General features: G+C 39.2%; 1 protein-coding gene across 2 annotated transcripts in view; it reads right to left on the reverse strand.

The window, feature by feature from the left end:
- Positions 1-21,561, reverse strand: part of WDR7 (WD repeat domain 7) — a 238,868-nt gene that overhangs the window by 188,689 nt on the left and 28,618 nt on the right. For both annotated transcript variants that reach the window (XM_083354765.1, XM_083354766.1), the window contains exons 12-16: positions 21,172-21,392; positions 17,950-18,145; positions 15,624-15,838; positions 6,891-7,660; positions 4,998-5,086 (exon numbers count right to left, since the gene is read on the reverse strand). In XM_083354765.1, the coding sequence (XP_083210891.1) occupies positions 4,998-5,086; positions 6,891-7,660; positions 15,624-15,838; positions 17,950-18,145; positions 21,172-21,392 (1,491 nt within the window). The remainder of the gene's footprint in view (positions 1-4,997; positions 5,087-6,890; positions 7,661-15,623; positions 15,839-17,949; positions 18,146-21,171; positions 21,393-21,561) is intronic.

The following is a 21,561-nucleotide window of genomic DNA, read 5'->3' on the forward strand; positions in this document are numbered from 1 at the left end:
AAAAGACCTGTTTCTGTTGATATGTATGCTATGTTTTCTCAAACTCTGCAAAACCATCATTTCTGGTGCTTCCTTAATTATCCCCCAAACATGTAGCCTCTGTTTTAATTGACAATTCACACTGGTAAGTTCACACAACACACTCAGCCCTCCAAGGCACAGTCTGGCTAAGTGCAATGTGTGAACCCATGCATACTGACAGAAAATACATCTCAGTTTGACTACTGTAGGTCCTTTACACAGAACTGTTATTATTTTAACAAACCAGATATTAGTAGTTTATTCATATTATGACCACTTCAAAACCAGCACAGTTTTTTTTGAATGGTGGCTTTTCAGAATTGGTTGGAGAGCAAGACAAACTAAACATTTTGAAAACTAATCTCTTCAGGACCAGGTAATTCACCTCTTTAAAACCTGATGATTAAAAAATAGCTTTTGCCAAATTAAAACTTCTTTAATTTAAATGATGGACATTTTGCGAATTGTGGAGGGGGGGTTCTTATTTTTTTTTAAAAAAAAAAAACAAGAAGGCAGTCCGAAGGCAGCCATAAACTTTATAGCTTCACTAATGCTTCATGAATCAAATTATCATATAAAAGGGCAGGCAGACCTTATGGCACACACCATTCTACAACCAGAGGTCAATGCTAAGATTTAGAGGTCGCTGGCTGACACTTCCTTCTTGCAGAGAATTACCATATGCCATGCACAAGCATCTTCAAATTAATCCCTCTCCTTTATTCCATTGCAGAATGACAATAGGCTCAGGCTCCAGAACAGATTATGTATTGTTTCCTGTATTGTATGTTTGGTTTCCATGCAGTGAACTACTTTTGTTACTCTAAGACATCTGCATCAAAATTGCTGCTTGTATGATTTTCACACAAATGCATCAGGGTGGCATGCGCAAACCAGCTAAATGCACTTCAGGTAAAGAAGCCGGGGTGGGGGGGTGGGGGTGGGAGAGTTCACCAGGGTTGGTAAGAGGATTCTGACTGATAAATGCAAAGATCTTCCCCAAATATGCACATGAATTCCAGATTGAAAGTTTACTGTGGAATATTTAGGTTTGCTTTTTTTGTGATCCGGGTGGGGGAAGAAACCAACCTCTCTGGCTGTCACTGTTTATACCAATCAATGCAGCTGAAAACAACAACAGCTGGCTTTGTATAGCAGGGCAGCAGCATTGGACTCTCCGACAACTTGAAAATAATCACCGCTTGAATCGATTACATGCAGGCTCTGTTCACCGTGCCTTAAATGTGCTACAAGTAACAAAGCCAGCAAAATAGTATATATATCACAAAGGCAGTACCGAGTAATAGAGAGATGATTAAGAAACATTTATTTATTTATTTATTTATTTATTTATTTATTATTTGGATTTATATACCGCCCCTCTCCCGAAGGACTCGGGGCAGTGTACAGGGCAATTAAAACACTATATACAACACATAATATACAAAAATTAAAATAAATATAATATAGTTATGCAGAAAAGCAATTCATCTCTGTACGATTCAGGAATTAATAGAAGTTTAGTAACAAAGGACCATATTTAAGTTGAACGTGTCATCTGGGACACTTTTTTTTTTAAAGATACAAACTGAGAGAAATATATGGCAGTGCTATTTTCTTACTATTATTTTTTTTTGCCAAAAATAGTGTTAATGTCCTTGATTATTATTATTATTATTATTATTATTATTATTATTATTATTATTATTACTATTATTATTATTATTATTATTATTATTATTATTATTATTATTATTATTATTATTATTATTTATATACCGCCCTTCTCCCGAAGGACTCAGGGCGGTGTACAGGGCAATAAAAATAAGAATACAGGATACAAGATTTAAAGTTAAATGATTGTGCCCAATATAGTAAGTTAGTTAAAAATAATGTTAAAACCCCAAACCCATCAGACCAGGCCGGCTTGTTCGAATAGATAAGTTTTTAGATCACGCCGGAAGGAGCGAAGGTCAGGGGCCATCCGTAGTTCAGCCGGTAAGCTGTTCCAAAGGACTGGTGCGCCCACCGAGAATGCTCTCCCCCTGGGGGTCACCATTATTATTATTATTATTATTATTATTATTATTATTATTATTATTATTATTATTATTATTATTATTATATTGGAGAACAAGCAATTAACTAGAAGCTTAACAGTGTAACTTATGAATTCCCAATAAGTGATGCTAGAGATGAGATTTTTTTTAGATATATATGTACAAAACCACTCTAATCGCTGGATTTAAAATATACCCCATTATGGGCAATTTTACAAAACATGCCACCAAAATTATGGGTTTGTTACTTGTATCACATCACCATACAGTTATCAAAATATTTACTTTACACTGAATTATTCCATCCACTGAAAGCAAAATAAGTAAAACAAAGCTTTCAATTGAGTCAGCTTTTAAACTGACTGTAGGATAAAACTATTTCAGAAGGCTTAATATATTTCTGGAAGGAAAAAAAAAGGACACAGAAAATCACAGATCCCTAGTTTGCTTCCCTTGTACTGTTTAGCATTTCAAATTTGAGGAAGCATAATGAAAAAAAGAAAAGTAAAAAGAGCCAGCAGAGGTCCCTCTGTCTAGAGCACACGCTATTATACAGATACACCAAGAATGATAAACTTTTTATTAACTAGTTACAGGTGTAATTTATCAACTTCCCTGGCATGAAAACACAATGGCCTCTGAGTAGAAGGCAGTTGGATTACAAATTTAACAATACAAGTAAAGTTGCTGGTTTTTCTATTTGTTTGTTTGTTAAATTTATTTGCCGCCTGTCTCGCCATGGGGCTACTCTAGGCAGCTTGCAGCAACAACAATGAAGAAATGAAAAGACATGTAAACAAAACAGCAGCAAAGTAATGGGACAGCATTTTTCTATATTCTCTGCAAGCGGGATTAGCACTAACATCACTTGCAAAATCATTAAATAACCAATTTCTCTTTTTTTGGAGAAATGGACACCTGCCAGCTGAAGGGGGTTAACTTTGGTTAGGAAAAAAAAAAGTCCTGGTAATGGGGGATACAGATTCTATATTGTATAGGGATGATGAACAAACCCATTCACTTGTCCTTTATTTGTATTTGTATTGAGAGCTTCCAGAGACAAATCCCTTGTGTGTCCGATCACACTTGGCCAATAAAGAATAATCTATTCTATTCTATTCTATTCTATTCTATTCTATTCTATTCTATTCTATTCTATTCTATTCTATTCTATTCTATTCTATCCTATCCTATCCTATCCTATCCTATCCTATCCTATCCTATCCTATCCTATCCTATTCTTCTTGTTGGGGAAAATGAGAGCAATGAATCTGAAAGTTGTAAGGTCAAAAAAACTCCAGTTTTAGATCTGCTGAGTGAAGACTGAACAGGAGCTAGCAACATGGCGATGGTTATGAAGACATCTATGATAGCCCAAGCCACTGCTAAACAATAAACAAAAACCACTGAGCAATAGATGAAATCTTGCAAGATGGTTAAATGATGCAAGATCTTGCCAAGAATATCAAAATCACAAAACACTTAACATATCAGGGGGCATGAGGCTGCAAGATTCCATGAGATTTCAGAAAGGGGGAGGGGAGGAATTATAAAAGATTGGAGATGGGGGCATACTTTTTTTTTAATTCCATTTATATCCCGCCCTTCTCCGAAGAATCAGGGCGGCTTACAAGCTTAGCAGTAGCCTTCATTCTATGTATATGCCTGCTTATTAGGGCTTTCACACACACCCAAGCGGCATTATTACAAAGTCAGCTTAATTGCCCCCAACAATCTGGGTCCTGCTTGCATGATGTGCCATAGACTAAAATCTTAACAATTCATGACATTTAGTTGGCATTATATAACACTACAATATCAGAAAAGAGCTATTTTTCTGTTCATCTATCAGAGCAGTTGAGTAGGTGGCCCCAAATCAACAAGACCTTTTCGCTGATGTTTCTGTTTGTAGAAATGTGATTTGATGAAACTTTAAACTGTCCTAAAGGTTTCCTTTATTATTAACTTGACCTTTAACTGGTTTAGAACTTTCAATAATTAAAGATATTGTATTATTATGTTCTTACCCGTTAGGTGTATGTATTGTTTAGCACTGCTTTTTTGGATTTTTGTAATGGATTTAATTTTGCTGAGGATTCCATTTGTAATGTTTACTAAAGTTATTATGAATCATTTACATGCATGCAAATAAATATTTAAGCTTTATTTTTTGCAAACGCTGTAAAATCCTCCACTTTTTAAAAACTGCTTTAAAAAAATGAGGGTAGGACAACTTTACAGGTGCTAAACACAAGAGAAAGTTCATCTACAGCATCAATAATAAAAAAGTCAAAGGGAAGAGAACATTTTGAACCTAATATTTTCTCCCTTAAGGTTACTACTGGATTAAAAGGAACTGTAATTACTTCAGTAAACCTAAAAAATGGAACAAATCTGTAGCAAAAATCAGACCAAGGCAGTTGCTATTTTCCCACCAGATGTGTCAAATATCAACTGAATTGCAATGTGATAAACTAAGCTGTCACCTGCCAGCTTCACCCCAAAACAAGCTGAATCTACTTCTAAAATGCAACAGAAAATATTTCCAAATTCATACTTCCTATTAGGCATTGAAAGAGAATGATGGATGAATGCAACCTAAAGTTGGATAGGAAGTAAAATTCCTGAAAGTGAGCATGGTCAGTTTTTTTAAAAAAAATATTTATGGGTTCAAATATTGTATACAGAAAGAAGACTTCACTTTCATGGATATTAGCAATTTCTCACAATTATCAAATATTTCAACTCAGTCCCATTGCGAAAAGCAACGTGTTTTCCATTTCAGGTTTTGTAAAAGCGGTCTAAACTCTAATCCAAGTTCAATAAAATGCTTATATTTCAGAGCTGAAAATTTGCAAACAAGATCTAACTACAGCTGAGTTGTTTACAAATTATCAAAAGCCTGATGGTCATTACCTTGTTTAATCAATCCTTGTGCTGTTGGACTAGCAATTGGAGTAGAAGTCTTCACTCTCCCGAGGTCAGGAGTCCCTGGTCTAGGCGGCCTACAAATAAAATAGTTGTGGGTTTATAAGTAAGCACATAAAGGAGACTGCATATACTTTCATATTTGAGTCAGGTATCTTAAAAAGACCTCTTAGAAACTTCCACCTTACATACACTGATCTGCAGTACTCTCTCCCCCCCCCCACTTTTTTTTCTTTATCTTCTATCCCATTTGTTTTCTCCAAATTGTTATTTGTTTTGGAAAATATTAACTCTCTTCCAGAATTTTTTCTGCCCTTCCCTGTGACTCAGGCAGATGAAGAATCTTGCCGTGTTTCTTATGAAGGCTCTTGTTAATGGCTGTTTAACATTAGAGTGGCCTTTGGGTGCATGGGACTTCCAGTTGTGTGACTTTAACATCTTTAATTCTCAATGGGGTTGCACTAGCCCAGACAAACCTGGTGTACAATCTAGGGGTTCTCCTGAACTCATGACTCCTGCTCAACGAGCAGCTGGTAATTGTAGCTAGGAGAGCATAACTACGTGCCGTGTGCCAACTGCTCCCCTTCCTGGATTGGGAGTCCCTATGCTCAGTCATTCCTGGTCATCTCATGCCTGGACTACTGCAAGGTGCTCTACATCGGGCTACCCTTGAAGAGTATCCAGAAGGTTCAGCTGGTGCAGAATGCAGCAACGTGGGCAGTTCTTGGAACCCCTAAGAAGCTGCCCCTTTACTCCTGGGTTCAATTCAAGGTATTATCAAGGGTGTTATAACTTTTCAAGTCCTTCAGGCTATCTGAGGAACCAGCTCAGCCCGATAGGACTACCTCAACCCACCCACACTGGCAGAAGGGGCCTGCTGAGGACTCTGCCGGACAAGGAATTTTGCCAGGCAGGGCCAAGAAGTGGAAGCAGAATGCAGAACCCCAGAGTGCTGGAAAGCAGCTGCTTTGAGAGCAAGACAAAGGACTACAAAGAACACCTGAGAGCAGCAAGCCGATTGTACAGACAAGTGGCTTTCTACAGGGTTGGCTGGGAAGAAGGGCAGGATGCAATTGTGTGAATGAGATCAAAGATGGAATATAGTACAAGATAGGGCATACAAGGTAAGACAATAGCATAATATAAAATATAGAGTAAGATAGGAAACGAATTAACAAATAAGACATTAAATAAATAAGACCTACCTGAACAAGTCTTAGACCTCTGAATTTACCATTATTTTGGGTAAAGTTTTTTTTTTTGCAATAAATACCCCCCACCCCCCAAATGTAAATTGCTATCCCTTCCGGCCCAAATCTGGGATCTCTTAAATCCAAACCTTAATTGCTAGTTCTGCATTCATATCTTTGTTTCAATTCAACAAATGATTTAACAAATTAAACAAATATGACTATGGGATCATGATCTCCAGCAAATACAAATATCTACAATGTAGCCCAGATTGTTGGGGGCAATAAGCTGACTTTGTAATAATGCCGCTTTGGGGGGGGGGGGGGCAAAAGCCCTAATAAGCAGGCATATACATAGAATGAAGGCTACTGCTAAGCTTGTAAGCCGCCCTGAGTCTTCGGAGAAGGGCGGGATATAAATGGAATTAAAATAAATAAAAATAAATAAATAAAAATTCAGTAAGACACCCTCAGCAACATCATGACACAAATGATGCCATCGCGGCATGATTATACAAAGAAATTCTATGGCAATATTGGCATTATTTTTCACTCATTCATGCAGAAGATGGGAATTTTGTCCCTTGCCATTATGGACTGCTAAATCAAGGTTGCAATGTCGCATGGAATTCTGGGGGAAGGGAGAGAAAACAAGAGATGCAAAGCTAGTAAATGAAGTTGTTAAAGGTACCTGGCTGGCCCCTTTTTCATATGCTCTCCAATAAAAGTTGCATTGGTCATGCTCATCAAGGTGTTTGCCAGGGAGATAATGGAGAGGAGGTGCTGAGTTGTTACTGCACGTGAAATGCCGTACGTACCCCTGATGTGTCGCTCTGTGAGAAGTTCTATGTCCGTATCACTAGAGGGTACCTTGTCTACAGGCTCATGATACCCTGGGAGCATCAAAGACATGTGGCCGCCTCTTGAAAGCAAGCCAAAAGAGACAGAACGGTGAGGCCGCAACATCCCCAGACGCTCACTGCAAAGTTCATCTAGAACATTGTTCAAGCCCCAAGCGTGAAGGCATGACATAAACAGCTTGGCTGTGTCCATGGTTAGGTTATATTCTAAGAGAGTTAACGGCTTTGATTTGCTAGACCGATATTCGGGGTCACCGTCCTCTCTTCTTTGTCTGGATTCCTCATCCTCCTCATCTTCATCAAAAAGACGTTCTTTTATGTTTTCTTTGATGGTTTCTTTGACAGTGTCTTTGACCTGCTGAAGCAAAACTGCGGCTCGTTTGCCAGCCAGGAAGGGACTTCCTTTGTCAGAGCTGCCAGATGATTTCTGTAAATTCTCAGGGGAAATAAGGGCTGTGTTAGGCCTGGAGGCTTCCTCAGTTAGTAACTGAATAATCAGAGCTTCCACATCAAAGAAGAGAATGTGGACATCTGGGTCTGTTAAGTTAGTCTTCAGGGCTTGAACCATCAGAGAGTTGTGCGAATATTTTGGCAAGTTTCCCTTTAACAAAACACAGAATACAATTATCTCTGGTATGCTTTTCTGTCTATGGGTTTGTACATTACACAGTGTAAATATCTTGGACGGGAATACCCAATACATTTGCCATACGCTAAATAAATAAATAACCCAATACAGTTGTAATGTTTGAAAAACACAAAATTAATAGTATGAACCTATTTTAAACATAGGTATCATTAAGCGGTCAATACTGAGAATGTTTTGAAACAGTGTGTGTATGTGTGTGTGTGTGTGTGTGTGTGTATTTTTAAAACAAGTCTTGGACATTACTTTCTTCATGCTTTTTAAAAAATATATAACAACTAGAATGCTAGTTATGTTAGCTTTTAAAGTAATAATAAATATTCCACTGAAAATAAGCATCCTACAGATCTTTATCTATTTTTTTGTGCTAAGTGTCAAAGCAAGAACATCTGGTTGTTTGCTTGCAGATATCTCATTACAGGCTAGATAACATCATCAGCGCTAGTGAGTGTGGGGTTTGCTGCCTGTTTATATACAATAGCTTGCCCTACCAATGTTGTTGGGGGTGTGATCTAGTCCTGCCTTAGGTGCAAAGCCAGTTGGGTGACTTTGGACCAGTCACTCTTTCTCAGCCCTAAAAAAGAAGCAAGGACAAACCACTTCTACAATCTTGCAAAGAAAAGGGCAGGGAGTTATCAGGAGTTAGAACTGATGAAAAATAATAATAATAAACCTAACTGAAAGATCAGATGTCTCAAAGGTACTTGTTCAAAAGACAGCTGGACTTGGTTTTTGCTTTGTTTTGTTTTGCTTGAAGACACTTTGCTTCTCATCCAAGAAGCTTCTTCGGTTCTGACTGAATGGTGGAGAATGGAAGGATTTATATTGGAATATAAATATAAATCCTTCCATTCTCTGCCATTCAGTCAGAACCGAAGAAGCTTCTTGGATGAGAAGCGAAACTTCAAACAAAAAAAAACAACAAAGAAAGTTCAACTGCCTTTTGAAAAAAAAAATCACCTTTGGGACAACCATGACTTGAATCACTGGGAGATCTGAAAGATCAGATTTCCTTTCCCCAAATAGTTATCTATGTATTGGGCTGGGGTTGGGTATCTTACATTCTGTAAGAATAGAAGACAGTATTGATAACTATAATGTATAATAACTTTGTACTTTCTAGGTATCCTTTGAAAGTTAGCACCTACAATCAGGAAAAGTAAGAAAAAGTGGTTCTTGAAAACACCTTTTACCGGCTCCATTGTTCTCCTGGCCCCATGTCTGGGGAAATAATCAGGTCTTCAAGGCTTTCCAAAAGATGAACATGTTGAGAATAACAGCCAGCCAAAGCTAGGTGGTCAGGTGTTCACAGAAAAGGCATACTCTCTGGATTGTGCCAGATGACAATCCTGATTGACGGGACTCGGAAGACGCCCCTCATAACCAAACTAATCAGGAGAGTGAAAACAATGGGAATAAGGCTGTTCCTTGAAAATCTGGGCCCATTCTATCCAGAACTGAAATGAGAAATGAAACTAAAATGAGCCTTGGTGGAGCAGTGGGCTAATGCCTCCTTAAGTAACACCAGCTGCCTGCAATTAGTGCAGGTTCGCATCCCACCAGGCTCAAGGTTGACTCAGCCTTCCATCCTTCCGAGGTAGGTAAAATGAGGACCCAGATTGTTGGGGGCAATTAAGCTGACTTTGTAATAATGCCGCTTGGGGTGTGTGTGAAAGCCCTAACAAGCAGGCATATACATAGAATGAAGGCTACTGCTAAGCTTGTAAGCCGCCCTGAGTCTTCGGAGAAGGGCGGGATATAAATGTAATAAAAATAAAAATAAAATAAAAAAAACTTTATAAATATTAACCAGAACTTTGAATCGCACTGAGAGCCAGTAACAGGGGCATAATACTACACATCCATGCTCGCCCATTCCACTGCATTGTGGACTAACTGAAAGTCCAGATGTTCTTCAGAGGCAAGTATCGTATAGAGAGTATTGCAGTAATCCACGTGGGATGCGACTGAATCATGAACAACTATGTGTAATGTTTTGTGATCCAGGAAGGGACATAATGTACAACCTCCAGTCATAGCATCCCCCTATTCTTCTTTCAGGAGCTATGCATCAAGGAGAACCTTCAAAATTGTGCACCCATCCTGTATGGAATAGTGAAACCCCATCCAGCATGAAGAGTGGAAAAATCATCAGATCCAGGATCCAATGCTCAAAGCCAATCCATCTGCCTAAGGTTGAGTTGAAGCCTGTTCATTCTTATCTAGCTTACCATAGCCTCCAGGCACTGAGATAAAAAAAATCAATTTTAGTGCTAATATTTGTTATATTTTTATAGGGACGTGATGACTCAGTGGGTTAGGACGCTGAGCTTGTCGATCAGAAGGTCGGCAGTTTGGTGGGTCGAATTCCGAGTGCCGCGTAACAGAGTGAGCGCCTGTTACTCGTCCCAGCTTCTGCCAACTTAGCAGTTCGAAAGCACGTAAAAATGTAAGTAGAAAAATAGGGACCACTACGGTGGGAAGGTAACAGCGTTCCATGTACCTTTGGCGTCTAGTCATGCCGGCCACATGACCACGGAGACGTCCTCGGACAAGCGCTGGCTCTTCGGCTTTGAAACAGAGATGAGCACCAGCCTCTAGAGTCGGAAACGACTAGCACACATGTGCGGGGGAAACTTTACCTTTGGTTGTTTTAATAGTAAGCCACCTAGAACTCAAATTTTCAAACATAGATAGCAGGGATCCACTTCCCTGGTGGGATACACACCTTCCTAATATGTCTGGATTTTCTCAGTCTGTTACAGAATATTTGGAATCACTCCAGAGCAGAACTGAGGATGCCTCCACCACCCCGCCTCCAATTCCCTATGAAAGCAGCTTCACCAATGAAACTATTATGGAAAATTGAAATAGCTGAGTTATAATGCATAAAAAGAAAAAAAAGAAAAGAAAAGAAAGAAAATTAAAAAACGAAAGCCATTTATAGTATATGGGATTTGACATCCCCAATGGTGATTTACACAAGTAATTTCTTAAGCATCTATAATATTAAATATTGCACCCCACATGAATTCGGCTTCCTTTTAGAATTTTACATTATTAAAAAGGTATAAGAAGTTGATTGGCTTTATTCTGACATTTCAGTTTTTTAGCTTTAAGCTTGTGGGAGAAAAGATCCGAGGATGTGTAATAGAAAAATAGTAATGTTACAGCTTACTAGCAATACTGTTTCCCAGCTTTACACATGTGGATTTCATTGATTTTAAACCTGGCTAAAATCTATATAACCAGGTGTGTGGAGGGGTTTGCAAATAAAAAAACCTATATAAAATGTCTAAAATCTCTAAATATGAATCTAACAAAAAGTAGATCTCTAATGCCCTCTGCTGTCCTGCTGTTAAAAAGCAAAGTAACTCTTTGTTCTGGAGAACACAGAACTTCTAATTAATTATACTGGATATCTGATGATCTCGGTTCCTAAAGCCTTCTATCAAAGTAATGAGCAAAACACCATCATATTATGCTATACAAATCTGAAGTACTTGTTCAATGAAATTTATAGAATGAGGAACTGCAGATTCCTTGATAACTGTGTCTTCAAATATCTATGGTATGGTAATCTATATAGTGAATCCTTGTTATCCAGTGAGAATTGCTCAAAACAGAATTCTGAGGCTATTAAATACAGTGACACGTCTCCTTGAGAAAGCCTACGTATGTGACGTTCTCAAGCTTTGCTCATAAACGCTGAGAGCCTTTTTCACAACCTTAAGAATCACAACTTTTTAATGAAGCAGACACAGAAAGCTGAGGATGCATTCTGTTCTAAATTCAGCACGACAGCAGAACCATTGATCACATGCTGAATTTCAGCTCAGTTTTGTTTTAATGAAGAGTCTGCTACATTCTCAGTCATCCAGGCCATAGTGGTCTCAAAGGTGCTTTTACAAAAGGCAACTGGGACTGGTTTTTTTTTTTCTTTCTTGAGGAAGACATTTCGCTTCTCCACCAAGAAGCTTCATCGGTTCCGATGGAGCTTCTTGGATGAAAAGCGAAACGTCTTCCTCCAGGAAAAAAAAAGAGTCCAGGTTGCTTTTCGAAAAAGCACCTTCGGTTTAATCCTACTAATCCTACTAAGACCCAGTGGCTATGGCTGTTAGGGCTCCCTAGTTTGGGGGAGTTTCCAACTTGGATTTAGGATGGGTTGGACTTCCCCCCTCAAGGAGGTGTACAATCTGGGGGATTTCTTTCTGGCAGCTCCTGCTTGATGAACAAGTGGTATCCATGTCCAAGAATGCTTTTGCACAGCTTCATCTGATGTTCCGGGGGAGGTGTGTGTGTGTGTGTGTGTGTGTGTGTGTGTGTGTGTCCTTTTCTGAATTGTGAGACCTCTCAGATTGTTATTCATACTCTAGTTTGCATCAGAGTTCAACTACTGTCGTGCTGTCTATATAGGGCTGACCTTGAATGCCTCTCAGAAGTTTCAGCTGGTCCAGAATGCAGCAGTATGGACAATGATGAGTGTGTACTTGTTAATCTATGTGATAGCTCTGTTCCACAAGGTGTGATTCAAGGTGCTACTTATGACCTATAAAGGCCTATATGGCATAGGCCAGGCCATACCATGTCATGGTTATTTGAGGAATCATAATGACTATTAATATGAACTGACAAGGCTGGTATGCTTGAGGACCCTTCAATTAAACAGAGTCATATTTTGGGATTCAGAAGGTTCAACTTCTTAGTGCCTGTCTTCTGAAACGAAGTTCCCCACTGCAGTCTGGGTAGTTTCCACCCTGATAATTTATTTATTTATTTATTTTATTACATTTATATACCGCCCTTTCCCGGAGGACTCAGGGCGGTTTACAGGGAATTAAAAACCAAAAATACAAAAGTTAAAACCAGGTTTAAAAAAAGATTAAATTTATCCCTGTACAAATAAAACCCCAATTAAAATAAATTAATCCTCAGCCTGGGCCAGAGAGCTCGAAGAGCCAGGTCTTCAGGCCCCGGCAGAATGAACGGAGGTCGGGGGCAGTCCTCAGCTCCACTGGCAGCTGGTTCCAAAGGGCAGGCACCCCCACTGAGAAGGCCCTATCCCTGGGTGTTACCCGCCGGCAATCTCTTACCGGTGGGACCCTGAGAAGACCCTCCCTGTGGGAGCGCACTGGACGAAGGGAACTTGATGCCGGCAGCAGGTGTTCCCTCAGATACCCCGGACCCAAGCCCGGGGTGCTCTGGAGGGCCTTGAAGATTTGGCTGTTCTTACAAGCCCTGGGTTAGGGCGTTTGTAAAAAGCCTTCATGAATTTTAATGTTGGTTGGAATCACCATCTTGTTGTTGTGGGGTTGTTGTTGTTGTTTGTTACACTGTGGGCCACTCAGTGTAATTTAGAACCAGACTGTCCAAATTGAACAAATTAATTGAATTAACAGAAGCTCTCATGTGGAAAAAAAATCTGCTGAAAGTAGCCTACTGCTTATACAGAAGTGTAACAATACCAAAATGGGATATCTGAAAGGAAAAGGTATTCTCAGTGATATTGAGACTGCTTAAAGATTTCTACTGGAACACAAAAGATACCCTTTACTGCATCCAAAGAAAGGAAGAATCAACTGCAATGGAATAATTACATTTTAATTCAATGTTGTGATAAGCAGCTTAGGTCAAACCAACTGCTGAACCGAGTCAATTATTTAAGATGCTAGTAATTTAATGATGCTCTTAAGTTTGAGTAATGCTTAATACCCACTGCTGCAACATAGTCTTAGCCCCTGCAGGCAAAGCAATTAAATATTTGAAAAGGAGCAAAATGGTGTTATGTTTTCAGAATCAAGCGCTTACAAAGTTCCTGGAGAAAACTCTGAATATGATGAACTCCAGACTAAATTTCAACAAATGTCCTCTTTCTTCTGCTGTTCAATCTGAGGATGTTGCCCTTCTTCCTCATCCAACAGCCCCAATTCTGAGAATAAGCCAGCATAGACATGGAGGCCCTCAATGACACAGCAGACTGAAACTTCAGAAAAGGCTGAAGGAAGGACAAAACTAGGAGATTATGTAAGATTTTTTATATATATACAATGTGTCTTTAAACTTTGGAATTTGCTATTAAGACATGTAGTGAGGGATACTAGCTTGGCTGGCTTCAAAAAAAAGGACTGGACCAATTCATTGGAGGTCACTGGGGATCAATGACTCTTAAGTCTTCATGGCAGTGTGACTGCCTCCAAAAGCCGTCTTCTGGGAGACAAGTTGGCTTCCTTGTGCAGTTGATTGGCCACTGTAAAGCATTGGACTAGATGGCCAACGGCCCAATCCAGCAGGGTATTGCTTATGCTTGTTTTCACCTGTCATCTTTCACAGTGAGCTCTCCATGGTACTGACAGTGCCTTGTTCTGCCAGAGGCCAAGCCTTATTTATGATTCTTTCCACTCCCTTAAAACCATCTGATTTATAGCCAGGTTCTTTAGGCAGGCTGGGACAGCCAGAAGCTGGACACTTGAAAGCCAGACGTTTGAAACAAGTGAAATATAAAAGAAATAATGCATACTGCTATGTAGTTCTATTGTCCGGACAACTGAAAGACTAGAAAAATAAATAAAGGGTGTTTTTCTCTGAAGTGCATTTATATCTCAAAGTCTATTTATATTTTCTTGCACTCGTTAACTTATTTTTTAAATTGGAAACCTTGACAGGATTGAGTTCATAAAACAATTTACTAATCTAAATTCATCAGACAGCAGGTAAATTCTGACCTATGGAGTGTGAAGGGACAATAGACAGTAAAATGTAAGTAACAGAAAAAGGGGCGTGTGGATTTATTTTAGATTCTTTATCAAACTTCTTGTGTACCTTTTCTAAAACTAGTAACTTCCATTTTGAAGAGGAAATGTTAGTGGCAACACAATACATTAACTCAGAATTTTAAATTTCATCGGCTATATTTCTCAATTTCCCACATTGTTCTGATTTTAGCAAAATATTAAAAGCTAGATATAAAGCTCTGCAAAGTTCAATTTTGTCCAAATATGTTTACACACAGATTTGTTTAAGACAAACAGAGTTGCAGTTTCTTCCTGACAATCTATAGCCTGTAATCTATAGCCAAAATGTGAAACTGTTAAATGGATCTATTTCTTCCCAAGGAGGCTACTGTTCAACCAGCCTGCCTTCATGCAGTGGTAATTCATTTCTAAATTTCAGAAGGCCTTCCTGAATGTGATATGATTTTGCTCCTATAAGCCACAAGACGTAAGACCTCTCTAGTGAAATGAGAAAAGTTTTGGCCTTTGAAATATGTAGAAATGAAACTCCAAAGAAAAGGAGCAAGAAAAGCAGGGGGCTACACTGATTGCATTTTTTTTAATCTAGAAAAACAAGTTTAAGTTAGCTAAGCATGGTGCAAAGTTTATTTCTTTAAAGTTGGTGTTTTGAACGCCAGTTTGGTATGGTGCTACAGAGATTAGTCTGAGTTCTATTCCTGCCTTAGGCATATGTTGGGCCAGATAGTCTCCCTAGCCCTAGGAAGAAAGCAATGGCAAGCTACTTCAGAAAATGTTGCCAAGAAAACTACATGTATTTTGTGACTTGAGGGTACACAGGAACACAAATGTATGAGTGTGGAAATACACAGAGTGTATGTTTAAATCTGCTTGATTGTGTTTGGTAATTATAGTCTATAAAGGGGTTTATAATGATTTCAGAATACAGAAAATGGAACCTGATTGTAAAAAACTATATATATAACCTCTGGAATTCTAGGTCAAAGAGCAAAGCTCTAGAAATGGAAAATTGTCTGTGTTGGACTAAAGGGGAAAAGAAGGGTTTATTTTTCACCTCCTCACTTTGCAACCTTCACCCAGTGTCCTCTCCCTAGCACAGAGAAGAGGCATTTCTACACTGTATTGAGATGCAACCAGCAAATACTTAAAAGAATAATTTAAGACCTTACTTTATCAGAGGAATCGGATGCTAACAGATTTGTAGCAAGTGTCTGAAGTTTCTGATGGGCCACGTTTTTTAGCGCAGCGAGGCTACGTCTGGTCATGGCCTGCTTTAGGTTGACAGCTGGATGGCTGAGAGAATCAACTGCAGTCGGTACAGCTTCATCACAAGCATTCAGGATCTCAACAGCTGTTATTCCCATTACACATCGGTCAAGTGCACCTGAAGAAAAATATTAAAAAGGATAAAAAACAGTTTAGCCCTAAACAGACTACACTGCATACTGTCATGGCTCCGACATATGAGACCAGTAAAAACAGAACTCCAAGGCAAGAGGTTTCCTTAAAGAACATATTTATTGGCTACAAAGTATCAGCACGGTCAAAAGTGAAACCAAGACTGGAGTTCCCTCCCAAAGGTTACAAAGTTGAACTTCCCACCCCAGCACTATGTCATTAATCACATTCCCCAATAAACTACTTTGGTGGGCTTTCTAATGGAAAGCTTAGCCCGCCAAAACCCAGGCAGTAATGACCTTGGTTCCCACAGGATAATTTAATGTTTAGCCTAACCTTACACTCACTCATCCCCCCTCCCATTACTGTGGCAACCGAAAATGAAGGGGAAATGGCTTCAGCCCAAATCACTGCAGTGTTGGCACATACTTTACAATGTGAGCAAAACAACTTCCTTATGTCCAGAAACAATTTGCTTTAAAGAACTCCATTCAACAAAAGCATTCAAAGGAATTGGGTCTATAGATGGAAGACTGGAATTTATTTTCTTGGTGAATTCTAACATTTCATTAATTCTATTTGTAAGGCAACCCATCTTGCAAAAGCAACTGTGGTAGGCAGCCACCAAACTAAAAACAATTAAAAAAATTAACAAGCAAGAAAAAATCTATAGTGGTTGTTGAGTGTAAACAATCAACAAAAACCTCTCAGTGATTGGTTGATTCTCAACCAATCTGATTTAGGAGGACATGGGTGTTCCAGAAGATAGCCACTGTGACAGAAAAGGCATGCTTCTATAAGTTCTGTAAGGAGATTTCATGGTCTCTTGGTTTCTAACCTGGCACCTTAACCACTCAACAGGCTTCTGTAATTCTTCAGTGAATACAGGCAGTCCTTGGTTAATGATCATAACTGGGACCAAAATTTCTGCTGTTAAGTCACAATTGTGGATCATTAAGTTGGTGAGGATACCTGAGTGTATGTGTGGCTGGCCAGTAAGGCACAGCAGGAATGCAGAGGGAAGAATGTGCTGAAAGTACACAGGTGGCTGGCAAGTTGTGGCACAAACACTATGGGCTGGGTGAGAGTGCGCAAGAGTGCATTGGTGACCAGTGAGGAGTGGGGGACCTGGGGATGGCTACTGTTGAGTAGGAGTGGGATGTGAAGCCGGAAACAATCCTAGAGCCACAGTGGGGTAAAAAGCCCCAGAACTGTAGCATCTCCTCAGACAAGGCCAGAAGGGTGAGCTTAATTTAGAAAATTATGAAGGTCAGCTGGAGGTGGGGAGCATAATTGGCTTGAAATTCATGTGCCACAGTCATAAGACCGGTTGCAACTCCATTTTTTCAGCAAGCTCATACCTCTGAATGGTCAGTGAACAAATGGACATTAAGTGAGGCCTATCTGCATTGTTTAAAAGAAAAACATTATTAAAGTTTTGGAAGAAATGTCTTTGCCTTGTCAGATTTAGCAAAGCGAACCAAGAAATATGTGCTTTAAGACAAATGAAGAAAAAATTACTTCTGAATTCTTCCTCTTATCTTTTATTAGAAAGGCACAGGTGGGTTTGCAGGGGTATTTCTGAACAGAGACTTTTTTGAAAAAAAAATCACATAGAAATGATAAAGGTAAAAGGTAAAGGTTCCCCCGGACATGCGTGCTAGTTGTTTCCGACTCTAGGGGCTGGTGCTCATCTCCGTTTCAAAGCTGAAGAGCCAGCACTTGTCCGAGGACGTCTCCGTGGTCATGTGGCCGGCATGACTAGACGCCAAAGGCGCACGGAACGCTGTTACCTTCCACCGTAGTGGTCCCTATTTTTCTACTTGCATTTTTACGTGCTTTCGAACTGCTAGGTTGGCAGAAGCTGGGACTAGTAACAGGCGCTCACTCTGTTACGCGGCACTCGGGATTCGACCCGCCAAACTGCCGACCTTCTGATCGACAAGCTCAGTGTCCTAACCCACTGAGCCACTGCGTCCCTATATAGAAATGATACTGCTTTTTAAATATAAGATTGAACTGTAGTACTGAATCATTCTCCCCACAGCCCATTCGGAACCAATCCCTTGTCAAGTCCTTTGCACATAGGTAACTTACCAGTATCCATTTGCCATACATACACAGACCCATCTGTACAACCAACAACGAGGTAGTCATCTGAAGGTCTCCATTTTATGTTTTGAATAGGAAAGAGGTGCCGGGAGGCTAACATGATGCACTTTTTTTCACGTAAACTTAGAAGTCCCACTGAGTGGTCACTGGCAACAGAACAGACGCAGTGCTGCACTCTTGACTGAAAATGAGAAAATAGTTATCTTCAGTCGTATTTTTCTTAGCGGTAAATCTTTTATGTCCTTGAAATGAATTTTTGTTCCTTATGGGGTAAATTATGGCAAATTGTCTGGCAAGCAAACAAGGAAGTTAACAGCTTGAATTCTACCTACCACACTATGAACATTTTTAAAACACAATTTTTATTGAAGTAGTTTCTCAACAGAAATAAAAACAGTAATAACTTTGAATTAAAGAAGAATAAAGAGAAGTAATAATAAAGTAAAAAGGAAATATGGAAAATGGAAAACAGAGGGGAGGGGAGGAAGGAGAGGAGAGGCAATTTTAAAGAAACAGCTTCTTGTATTCTTGAGAACAGTTATAGACACATTTATATTCTACATTTTCTCTCTAAGGTCATACAGTATCATACTTTCCATCAATTACCCTTTCTAATCTTAAAACCCATAAATCACAAATTACCACAGTATGAACACTTAACCCTAAATCAGGGGTAGGCAACCTCGGCTCTTTTATGACTCATGGACTTCAACTCCCAGAATTCCTGAGTCAGCTATGCTGACTCAGGAATTCTGGGAGTTGAAGTCCATGAGTCATAAAAGAGCCGAGGTTGCCTACCCCTGCCCTAAATCACCTCACTTTAAGTATAACATTTATCCCCTACAACAGATGTGTTTTTTGCACTATTTAAGCTGCTAAAACAAAAGTTTTAGGCAACTTGGACCGCAGCAGCTCAAATACAACCCTAGATATGGCTGTGGCCTACTTCCTAGATCCCAGAATACTGAGGAAAAAAAAGATCGTTGGTCTGTCAAGCCCAAGACAATCTTTTCTGAGGGTTTCAGATTGAGTTTCTTCCAGCAAAAACTAAAATGCAGCGGACGTAACTTCCAACCTTCTTTATTATAAGCTATAGCTTACGAATTTGCTTACGATTTAGAAAGTCCCCAGATCCTTCCTTAGAATTCCATCTCTCTAGAGCAGAGGTACAATGTATGCATGCAAGCAGAGGCTGAATGCACACACGCTGTCAGCTCGGCAGTGTTGAAAGACTGACCATGATATCAATGTCTTAGGTAAGACTTTTGAATTCAAAAGATCGGTCAACAAGACAGATGTTCTCAGTGCACAAATCAAGGAAAGACATTTATTTCCTTCTCTTTTTAAGCTTGTCTGGCTTGCATATCAACGTAACTATTGTTTAATATTGTAAGAAAGAATAGCCAATACTATTATTACTTACAATATTAAACAATAGTTACATTGATATGCAAGCCAGACAAGCATTCGTCAGTGATTTACTACAAAATATGGGGATTTTCTTAATTGTCACATATGTGCCATTGGGACTTGGCCTTCTAAGGATACATATTATAAACGGTCACAGTAACAATAGAACATGGTTTTAGGGAAAATAAGTTTAGAAAAGGAATATATGGGAGTCAACTTTTGCAAAGCTGCCTTGATACAGTTCTCCGTTAACCAAGACCCAAAAGCAGCACAAGTAAAATGTTCAGAACTAATCATATTCCTCAGGTAGGAAGAAAAGCTTGAATATGCAAGCTTTCCAATTACAGAAATGTGTTTCTTAAAAGAATTGGAATGGATTGGATGTATGATTTCTAAAAGATTACATAACAGCTCCCATTAATTCCTAGCTATCAAAGTCAGCAACTGAGAATTACAGAAGTCACCATCCACTACATCGAGAGGGTAACCGACTGGGAAAGCTACAACAAGATATTATTATGTATATGATTTAACACACAGGTCCCCAACCTTTTTGGGCACCAGGGACTGGTTCTGTGGAGAGAGGTTTTTCCGTGGACAGGAGTGTGTGTGGCTTTATGTGCTGCTTGCATCTCACGGATGGAACTTTGCTTGTTTGTGCGGCACGGTTGCTGGCATGCCGTGGCCCAGTACTGGTCCACGGACCGGGGGTTGGGGACCCTTGGTTTAGCATTCATTTAAGGTATTTAAACAAAATAAAATAACTCTTTGTATAGTGAGCTGAAAGCTAAATGAGACTTTAATTCAAGCTAAATAAGTTGGCTTATTGTAGTCTTAAAATCTAGAGCATAAAAATGATTGGGTCTGGGCAGCCAATCCACATCTTACTTATGCTATTTATTAATTGTGGGATTTCCTCTCCTTTTCCCCTTATTTGCCCTCTACATCAGAGGTCCCCAATCCCTGGTCTGTGGACCACCACCAGGCCATGGCATGCCAGAACCCGGGCCGCGCAAACAAGCGAAGCCCCATCCATGGGATGCAGGCAGCACATGAAAACACGCCCCCTCCGGTCTGTGGAAAAACCTCTCCCTACAGAACCGGTCCCTGGTGCCTAAAAGGTTGGGGGCCTCTGCTCTCCATAACTTCGAGGAAATTCTAAGCATGAATCCTCTAAAGGAGTTGAAGTCTACACAACTTAAAGTTGCCAAGATTGGGAACCCCCACACTAAGGACTATATATTTTTATAAGCCATGTTCCTAATATACAGTTCTGTGTTAAATTTTCTAAGCCACGATTTCAAATACTTTTATTTATTATTTTGTGCACATCTATTCCCATTAGTCCCCTTGTTACTACTGTAACATCTACATATATCATATATATCACTTCTGTTCACAGTTTAAACATTGCATTAAGCAGGGAACAAGTTTGCAATAACCTCACAATTGGACAAATTATTCTGTCATTTCAGTATTTATGTGTGAGTGTATGTGCACTAAATTATTTGTATTTAAATGTTACTTTGCATATTCTGCTTTACTGTTTTCTGTTTTATTTATTTGAAACATCTATATAGCTACCCATCTTTCGGCCAACTCTGTTGCACACTACCGTTCACAGTAACTTGCAAAGTGATATTCAATTTTTTGAAAATAAAATAAAAGTTTATAAACATAAGGTAGACCAATAATAATAAAAAAGATTTTCATGAAAACAATTTCAACCTGAAAACAAATTATTCTTTATATTAGTCATAAGAGAGGTATGTGCCAAGGAGACGTTCATTAACTTACACTGCAATTTTCTGGAGGAACCAAAAGTTGAGTGATTTCTCCACCATGCACACAGAAGATGTGTTTCATTTCTCCAGAAAAGATGTCCCATATAATGACAGAAAAATCTACACCACCCGAGACCAAGTATCTCTGATCATAACGAGAGGAGACCTGGTGAGGATACAGCAAACAGGTGACTTTGTTTCGATGTCCCCGCAGAGTTCTATGAGGTGGCCAACCTAAAACATTAAAGCAGAAGAAAACACAAAATGCCACATATTGTGTGGGTCTGCAGGAAATCTTGGTAATTTAAAGATAAGAAGAAATTGAAACAGGAGCACATATATGTTTGTGTAATAAAGATATGCAAATTACACTGTACAGTAGGAAAAAAATATTAGTGATAAA

The sequence above is a fragment of the Vipera ursinii genome (genome assembly GCF_947247035.1).
Source record: "Vipera ursinii genome assembly, chromosome: 2".
NCBI classification, from domain to species: Eukaryota; Metazoa; Chordata; class Lepidosauria; order Squamata; family Viperidae; genus Vipera; species Vipera ursinii.